The sequence below is a fragment of the Petaurus breviceps genome, unplaced genomic scaffold (assembly GCF_028583685.1).
Source record: "Petaurus breviceps papuanus isolate PSGF00001 unplaced genomic scaffold, PetGlider_PUasm1.0 179, whole genome shotgun sequence".
Lineage (NCBI taxonomy): Eukaryota > Metazoa > Chordata > Mammalia > Diprotodontia > Petauridae > Petaurus > Petaurus breviceps.
In genome coordinates this window covers 10203860-10213825 of record NW_027185779.1, presented here as the reverse complement: position 1 = coordinate 10213825, position 9966 = coordinate 10203860, and the positions used below count along the sequence as shown (strand labels likewise).

Below are 9966 nucleotides of genomic sequence, written 5' to 3'. Positions count from 1 at the left end.
ATACTCAATAGGTAGTCATCTAGTCTTTGCTTATAGACTATCAATCTAGAGGAATCCATCATCTTCTGTGGCAGCTCATTCAATTTTTGGATATCTCAAAATGTTAGGAAGTTGTTCTCTGATATCAAGTCCAGATTTGCCCCTTAGCAACATCCATATTTTCTAGTGAAAACTCCTATTTAACATATTTTTCTAAGGATAAGACTAAAGGCAACAGATACAACAGATCTTTGTTGATGTTGTTGCTGTTCAGTTGTGTCTAACTCTTCAGGACTCCATCTAATCTTTTCTTGGTAGAGATACTGGAGTGGTTTGCCATTTCTTTCTTTAGCTCATTTTACAGATGAGGAAACTGAAACAAACAGGGTTAAGTGATTTGCCCAGGGTCATTGAACTCAGGGCTTCCTGACTATACCACCTTCTTGCCCTTAGCAGACCTTTAGAATATTATAAAGTCAGGAATGGGCATGAGATAAGAGTGAACTTGAATACATAATTTTGGGACCCAATGGAGGAAAGGTAGAAAATGGGAAAGAGTATTTCATTAGGCTATGATCTTGGGACCTGCCAATTTTTTTACATGGAACCTCCCTGGGCCTTGAATTCCTTGCCTGTCAAATGAGGAAAATAATTTTTTTTCAATGAGTAAAGGACAATGTAATGGAGTAGATAGAGCACTGGACCTGGGAGTCAGGAAGAGTTGGGTTTGAATCTCTCTCTCTTCTGATATTTACTTGCTATATGACCCTCTCTGAGCCCCAGTTTCCTTATCTATAAAATGAGCTGGTCTAAATGGTCTCTAAGGTCTCTTCCAGTTCAAAAACCTATACTCCTATAAGCACTTGTTAAGTATACAGTACACTGGCTACAGTACACTGGGCTCTGTGCGAGATGCAAAGGATACAGCAGCCAAAACAAAACTAGTCCTAGCCCTCAGGGAACTTGAATTCCACTGGCAAAAGTACAGAAATTAATGAAAAGTATATTCTAGAGGAGGTCAGGTAGCACAGCGAGTAAGAGCACCAGCTCCAGTGTCGGGATGACCTGGGGATCGAATCCGGGCTCAGACATTTAGCACCTGGCCATGTAATCTTGAGCAAGTTACTTAACCCCAATTGCTTAGGGGTGGCCAGGTGGCTCAGTGAGTAAGAGCACCGGCTCCAGTGTCGGGATGACTTGGGGATCAAATCCGGGCTCAGCTACTTAGCACCACACCCAGAAATAACTGGCCGTGTAACCTTGAGCAAGTTACTTAAACCCGATTGCTTTAAAAAAAAGAAAAAAGAAAAATATATTCTAAAAATATATGTCTTGGGTTAGTGATGATGGAAGGAAAGACCCTAATTACTAGGCTATCACAAAAAGTTTCTTGGAGGAGGCGGCGTGAGCTAAGCCTTGAAGGAATCTAGTTATTCTAAGAGGAAGATGTAAGGAAGGACTGTGTTCCAGGCATGAAGTGTCTATACAAAGGCAGAGAGGTGGGAGGTGGATCTCATCTCAATAGGTTCTCAAGTTAACAGATACAATATTAATAAGTGTGACCTAGTGGATCCACATACATGATTCAGATGTATTGCTAGTCTGTGTACAGGATCTGTGCTTTGTTTTATAGTTTTTAAGTTGGTTTGAAAAACAGCACCCTAAAACAACAGTCTTTTATCTTTGCAATAAGGGGAAAGAAAAAGACTTTCATTTCTATTTTTTAACACTTACTGCAGATGTGAAAGGACAGGTTAAAATAAGGGTTCTTCACCATTGTTGTGTCACTGGTCTCTCTGTCATTCTGGTGAAGCCAATGGACCCCTTCTCTGAGTAATGTTTTTAAATGCATAATGCAAAGCATGTAGGACTACAAAGGGGACCAATTATAAATCGTTTTTAAAAACAAGTTCCTAGACCTCAGGTTAGGAACCCTCAGATGCACCACTGGCGAGTAGCAGTTCACATAAGGGCTGCTCTGCCCCACCTCCACCCCATGTTAAGTCCTTAGTCTTTCAGAATTATGTTAGAAAGGAAAACTAGTTCACACTTTCATCACTTACCTTCAGTTCCTCAGTTTCTATGAAGCCACTGTGATCAGTGTCATACTTTCTCCATGTCTGAAAACAATATTGCACAATCGTTTGAGTAATTTACAAAGTGCATTCTTTCATGTGTCATTTCCTTTGTTCCTTAGAACAACCAACCATTGTATCATTTAGATTTAGAACTGGAAGATTAGACGTGCAACCCTTTCATTTTGCAGAGATTCTGAGAGGTTAAGTGACTTCTCCAAGGTCACACAATTAGGAAATATAGGAAGCAGAAACTGATGGTACTTAGCACCCTGGCATATAGTAGGTGCTAAGATGTTTATTGATTCTTGATCTTGGTAATTTCCCCTAAAGAGGCTTTTCCTGCATCCCAGTACCTGCATGAATTCCTCACATGACTTCAGCTGCTGACATCTAAAGAGAAGCAGGAAGTTCTCTTCCGTTGGTAATACATGAGCCAACTGTAAAAGATCAGAAAGGAAGTTATTGTTGTTTTGAGAAACTTGAGAGTAACACTCTTGCTTGAGTTGCTAGAGGAATAATTTACACCTATATGGCATTTCAAGATGTGTAAAGTGTGCTCTCACAGCACCTTGTAGGGTAGGCAATGCAACCATCCTGTTTTATAGATAAGGAAATTTGCCTGGAATACACACAGCTAAAATCAGTCAGTGTTGCAACAGGGTGCCTCTTTTTTTAGGTTAAATATTCTCTCCAATATGCCTGACATTTTTCTTTCCAGAATTAGTCTTACTAGCCAGAAATACAAGAGATGAAGAAAAAAATTGTTAATAGCTACTTTTTTTTTGGTATGTTGCTCTAGGAATTTTATTGGTATCATTTGGAATGTTTGCCCATGTCACTAGCAATTTATTTCCAAACCTTTTCTTTTCTTTTTTTTTCAAAGCAATTGGGGTTAAGTAACTTGCTCAAGGTTACACAGCCAGGTGTTTCTGTGTGGGTGCTAAGTGTCTGAGCCCGGATTCAATCCCCAGGTCGTCCCGACACTGGAGCCAGTGCTCTTACCTTCTGTGCTACCTGGCCACCTCGAAACCTTTTATTTTTAATGGTTTGAAAGTGGCCTATGCAAAAAGTATTTTTCTGTCCAGCCATACACACTATATGCTTTCTCCTTATTCTTTTAAATTATGATGGGAGTGGAGTGGGAAGGGAGAGACAGAAAGAGAAAGATTAAAAAAGAGATAGAGAGCTGGGAGAGAAGCCTTCTACCTTGGTGTATTTTATTATTAATCTGGTACACAAACCTATAGGTGCCATCAGAGATATTCTATACCCTTTGTGCCAGAAGTGTTATACTGCCAACATCATCCTCCCTCTTTCTTTTTCCTCCCCAATACAATCTGGGCCATGTAATCTTGTTTCTGACAAATCAAGAGGCAGAGTGAGACACAACAAAATAATTTTCCTTCATGTGTGAAGATGAGAGACCAAAGCCTCTATCTAAAGTTAATGAATACTTTCTTCAAGAAGAAAGTTAAGAATCATTGGACGTGGGTGGCCAAGTGGCTTAGTGAGTAAAAGCACTGGCTCCAGTGTCAGGATGACCTGGATCAAATCTGGGCTCAGATACACCCAGAAATAACTGGCTGTGTAACCTTGAGCAAGTTACTTAATCCCGATTGCTTTAAAAAAAAAAAGAATCATTGGACATGGCAAGCACCAAATGGCACCAGGGGAAAACAAATTGATAATACTTTAATAGGTCAGAAATGACCATTTGCTAGGTCACAGTCATTTCCAAATCAGCTATCTGTGTAGCATGGAATCACTGACTTGCTAGAACAAAGTAAAAAATGTCATATTGGAAAAATGGATAAATATTAAGGAGGAAGGTATCATTTATGATTGAAGTAACTTCAACTTAACCTATTTAAACAAATTATTAAAAATAAAAATGGGAAATGGATAAAAGAACAGAATTGAAACAGACTATCATCATTTCCTCAAGAGGCTTAACTAATATAAATTAGTCTTCACAATGAACAGAACAAAAAGGCTTAGATACTGCCTCACCTAGCAGACACTTAGTTTCTTTGTCAAGTCATGACAACAGTGGTTCATAATACAGACTCTTTTGTAAAGTCATATAGAAGACAATAGTGGAAGTCTATGAATGGTATCACCTCATGAAACAGTGAGAATCAGCAGAGGGAAAAACAAGTTTACAGAAAAGATGTTAAGAGATCCAGTTAAACTAGATTCTCCTGAAGGAGATGAAACTAGAAGGAATACAATGAGTATACCCCAAATGGGAAGATATATAAAGATTTCTCTAGTGAACTCTTTTTTTCCATTGATGATGGTGGACTCTAAAATCATAGTCTCTAGCATGTTGCATGAGGAAGGAGAATTTGCACTAAAAAAAAAATAAAAATGGGAAAAGTAGCCAAAATTATCCAATAAGATGTAGTTTGTAGAGGTGGGTCAAGCTGGGAGTGGTAGAGACATAATTTTGAGGATGCTGAAATATTAATCTTCAAGTTATTTGGAAGAAGAGAGGATACTAAATTCTTAGGAAAAGTGATGGGGTTTATGAAAAAAAAGAGATCAATAAAATATCAACAACTACTAATACATATGCCCATTTTATTTAGGATACCCAACATGCACACACTGATGTATTAGTGATGTATGTAGTGATGCACACACTATCCTTGATGAAGGTATGAAAAAGAAATAGACAGGTTTTTTTCAGATGGTATTCTACAGTTCACAACAAATTATAATCATATAATTGACCGAAAGGTGTAGGGAACATGGGATGCCACTATGCGTATGGTTTGTTCACTACCAAAACAAATTTTATTCAGCATAGAAAAATGCTGCCTTAAACACTCTCCAAAAAGATGTCTCATGAATATACAAAGCTCATAAGGAAACAACATTTTAAAAACTATCCTCTGATTATTAATATCAAATGAGGCCCCACCAGAGAGATGTATGCTTGCCGTGGTTATGAAAAGTATTTCAGTCAGTCAGTCAGTCAGTCAGTCAGTCAAGCATTTGAGCACTTACTGTATGGCAGGAACCATGCTAACCACCAGGGATACAAAGAAAGGTAAACACATCGTCCCTGACCTCAAGAAATTCTCATTCTGATGGGGGAAAAATAAAATACAAACAACTAAAGACATAAAGATATGTGCAGAGCAGATAGCTGGTAAACTCAGAGGGGAAGCACTAGCGTATATTTGTTACAGAGTCCAAATGTAAGAGGGATTCTTAATAAGTGAAAAAAAACCCTATTCTCCAAAGCTCTGTTTGCAGTGTCAGCAAGAATTCAGCATATACTAGAAATCCCTTTTCTGTTCGGAATCTGTGTGAGACATGAGTTGCATAAAACTTCTCAAATGAGGTAAACAATTACTCAAAGGAGTTGATGATATATATATATTTCCAAGTGGATGAAAATGCCTATTATTTGCATTGATCTTCAGAAGGATGGATAACCCATAGTTCTGGTCCATCATATACCTTGGTCAGACATTGTAGACAGAAAATTAGTTGGGTGCAGAATTGAACAGAAAGTTAAGTTGGATTATCTTTGGGAATTTGTTCAGTACTTTTGATAATCCTGAGCTTCTTCTTGAAACAAAGACTAATCTTTTTGACATCAGAATTCTTCTGGTAATATTGTATGACTGCTAGTCTTTTAACAGTTTTACCCCAGAATGTCTCATTAACAAGACTTTTCCCTGTCTCCAGGACCTCCTTGGTCATTAGAGGTGACACAATTTCATCACCTCAATGTTTGAAAAGTTAAGGTTGAGTGTAACCTAAAGGACAATGGAGAGATGATGCATGGTGGTTATGAGTAGTCTATAATGTATTACTAATGAATAGTGATGTAGCTGAAGCAGCATAAAATATTTCATTAGAGAGCTGTGTGATGTAAAAATAGGTTGGCTGATGATGTAGTGAAAAGGAGGGATAACTAATAAATATTCCATTCCATTGGTATCAACACCATTTCAGGAGACCTAGAAGAAAGCACCTAGAATGTTGGATTGAAATCTCTCTGTAGGACTTGGGTGAGAACATATACAAAAGGTTTGCTGGTTGGGGAAAACATGGATGTGTTGTTATATTTACTGTGGAAAGGAGTATCCACATGGATGAAGTCACCATCTTACTCAACATGATAAATATGATACCACTGAATATATTCTTGACCCAGTTTCTCACTATTATAGTAAGAGTTCATTAAGTTAGGAGAAAGAAAGTAGAAATGACAAAGAAATCCCAAATCCCTGAAAGACAAAATGGGTCATGGGGGGAAGGGAGGAGTGGTAGTATGTGGAGGTAATAAAAAACACACAGACAGGTTGTCACTAAAAAGATATGTAAAAGTCAATTGAGGAGATCATCCCTGCTCCAAAGTCTTTCATGATCCCCTATTATCTCTGAAGTAAAGCTCCAAGTCCTTTACTTGACATTTAAGGCCATACACAAACGAATATTACCCTAACTTTTCAGACTTCAGTCTCCTCTTCACACACTCTGCAGTTCATTTAAAATGAACTACTCCTTGTGATCTGCACACTCAATTTCCCTATGACTTTGCTTCAGTTGTTCCCTTAGTCTGAAATGTTTTCTTTCTTTTTACCTGTTGAATTCCCATCCTTTAAAACCTGACTCAAATGCCACCTCTTTCAGGAAGCTTGAATTAGTCACCGTGAAGGAAGTAATATTTCCTTGTTTTGTAATTCTCAAATGTGTATTACATAGCAAGTAGATATTAAATCCTTGTTGATTGACTGAATGACAGACATTGGATTTTATTAATTATTTGTACTTTTGTCTTGGCCTTTTAGTAAACTACTAAATTTCTTGAGAGCCAATGGTGAATTAAATTGATTCAACAAGTATATGCTAAGTGCCTACTATATGCATGGTGCTATTAATAAGGTTCCATAACTACTATATGTTATTTAGTGATAGGAAGGAAAAAATTGAAAATGATCCTGGCTCTTAAGGAGTTTACTTTCTATGTAGGGAGATACAACATATATACATATAAGTAAATACAAGGTAATCTGGAGAAAGAAAGATCACCAAGAACCAGGGGGATCAGGAAAGGCTTCCTGGAGGACATGGCACCTGAATTGATTCTTAAATGAAACTAAGAATTCTAAGAGGTGGAGATGATGAAAAAGGGCATTCCAGTTATGGAGGAAAGGCTCTAAGGGGAAGAGATGGAATGCTGAACATGGAGAACACCTGGTAAGTGTGCAAATTTGACTGGAAAATAGAGTGAATTAAGGGGAATAATATGAAATACATCAGGAAGGTAGGCTGGAGACAGACTATGAAGGGCTTTAAATGAAGACTAAGGTGTTTGGATTTTGCCATAGAAGTAAGAGGGGAGGTTTTTGAGCTGGGGAGGAATATGAATAGACCCTTACTTTAGGAAAATTATGATGACAGCTGTGTGGACAATGGATTGGAGGGGAGAAGACTGTTGCAATAGTTGAGAAGAGAGAAAATGAGAGCCTGAACTAATGTGATGGTCAAATGATATATCCAATATTGGTCTTGAAGGAAGAAGGACTTCCCTTCCAAAGGGAAGGTGGGAGAAACAAGGCCAGAGAAGTGAGTGCAAGTACCTAAATGTCTAATACTAAGCTTTGTTTTTGGAGTGCTTATCATGTGAATTAAGATAAAACTATGTTTTAAATGGGCAAAAACAATTAAAAGGAATAAAATTCAGTATTGGTAGTATTGTTGACAAATGGGTACTCATTCACTTCTGGTGAAACTGCAGACTTGTAGAATCTTTTAGGAGATTAATATGACAGTATAGAGTGAAAGTTACAAAAAATAGTCATCCCTTTGGCTAACAGTTCCGTTGTTGGTAATATACCCTGGAAATATTACAAAGAACAACCATAAAAGCTAGTATGTTCAAACATTTTCATAGCAGCATTAAACATAATTGCAAAAAGATTGGCATAACTTAATTGTCCAATAAGGAAATGGTTAAATTCATCATAATGCATAAACATGATGGAGTATTATGATTCAGTGAAGACTAACAAGTATGAAGAATACAATGAAATATGAAATGATGTGGAACAAAAAAAGACCCACAGTGGAATTAAGTCTTCATTAATTCCAACCATATATAAGGAAATGAATAAGAATGGACAAAGAATTCTGATGGGACCTTAGAGGAAGTGACTAATAAATTATAATGACACTTTATGCATTACTGTAAATTAAATTAAATTAAATGTAACTATTTGCTAAGCAACATCTATATTGAAGATCAGTGTTAAATTTTTAATATAAATTTCATTTATTTAGAAAGTTAAAGCTATGTCCATTAAGCTGACAAAATCATTTTCCTAAAATGTAGGTCTGATCCATGACTCCCCTACTTAATAAACTTCAGAAGCTCCCTGTTACTTCTAGGACCCAATTGGTTTCTGCCTGGCATTTAAACCTCTTCACCACTTGGGCCTTTCCTACCTTTGCAGTGTCCTTCCACTTCACTCCCTGCCACACACGCTGTGATCTAGCTACATTGGTCTACTTGCTATTTCTTGCACATGTCCTGGCTGTCCTCCAATCCTAGAATACTGTCCCTTCTCCCCTTTACCTCTGATTTCCTTCCAGACTCAGTTCAAACCCCACCTTCTATGGAAGAGATTTCCTAGAACCCCCATCTCCTAGTAACTTCTCTAAGATTACCTTTATTCTATACTGCATTTATACTATATATACCTAGTTATTTATATGTGGGGATGGTTCTTGCCTTCCTTTGTATCCCCAGTGCCTAGCACAGTGCCTGGAACATAGGAGGGAGCTATGTGGCAAAGTGGATAGACTGTTGGACTTGGAATCAGGAAGATGTGAGTTCAAAAGGTACAGCAGAAACTTACTGCATTGTTCTGAAATTGTCCCTCATTAACTAACTAGCTGTGTTACCCTGAGCAAGTTGCTTTAAAAATCTCTGTGCTTCAGTTCCTCATCTGTAAAATGGGGATGAAAATAGCACCTATTTCATAGGGATGTTGTGAGGATTAAATGAGAAAACAAAGCTTTTTGTAAAAGTTGTGTTATATTAATGCTAGCTATTGTTGTTATAGTAAGTGCTTAATAAATGCTTGTTGACTCATTGACTGACTTTAATTTATCTTCTCAAATAACTGAGGAATTTCTAGGATTGGAAGAATTCTGTTCTTGGTTGAGTGTGTGAGCATAGAATTAGAGGGAAGGACTCTTATTGTCTAAACCTATTTCCCACAGTGTCACCACTGATTTCCTAGGCTAATTTTCCTTTTGTCTGCATTATGACTTTAGTACTTAATTTATGGAGAGAACAAAAATAAAGATGTCACTATATCTTAAAGCCAGTGATTCAGAAAAAAATAAGGTGCATTTTTTGTGTGCACACGTGTATGTGTGTGGATGATGGTGCTGGGGGAGAATGGTTGAATAATAGGATCCTCAATGAGGTGGATGTGGACCATTGAATGAAGTGCTTGAGAGCTCTCTTAGGACAGGGAGATGTTATATACTGCTGGTGTCCACACAAAACAACTACAGGAGTAATTTTCTAATAAGGAATTATATAGAAAATTATTTTAAGACTTGCATAGTCACAAATTTATTATGCCGTTGCTGAATTACTTAAATACCAACTTGGAAAGATTCAGTTTGAGCTTTTTCCCATTTTGAGAAATAATTCCAAAAATGTGCCTGGGAGATACAATATTCAAGTTACAGAGTTCTGGGAATGGTAACGTAGAGCTTGCCATTCACCTCTTAAAAACAGCTTCTAACCCTTATGTGAGATAGACCCAGAACGTCACTGATTGGAAGTTCTTTAAATAAAAGATTTCATTTTTGCATAGCATTGTATAATTTCTAAAGTACAAGTACTTTTATATTTATTTACTTTTATTAC

The 9966-nt window shown here is 37.2% G+C and overlaps 2 protein-coding genes across 2 annotated transcripts in view; both read right to left on the bottom strand.

Annotated features, from left to right (window-relative positions):
- The window catches only part of NBN (nibrin), a 267933-nt gene that overhangs the window by 135401 nt on the left and 122566 nt on the right, over nt 1-9966 (bottom strand). The window lies entirely within an intron of this gene.
- Nucleotides 1-9966, bottom strand: part of CALB1 (calbindin 1) — a 40159-nt gene that overhangs the window by 10000 nt on the left and 20193 nt on the right. Inside the window, exons 4-5 of the mRNA XM_069086680.1 lie at nt 2411-2494; nt 2043-2099 (exon numbers count right to left, since the gene is read on the bottom strand). Coding sequence (XP_068942781.1) covers nt 2043-2099; nt 2411-2494 — 141 coding nt within the window. The remainder of the gene's footprint in view (nt 1-2042; nt 2100-2410; nt 2495-9966) is intronic.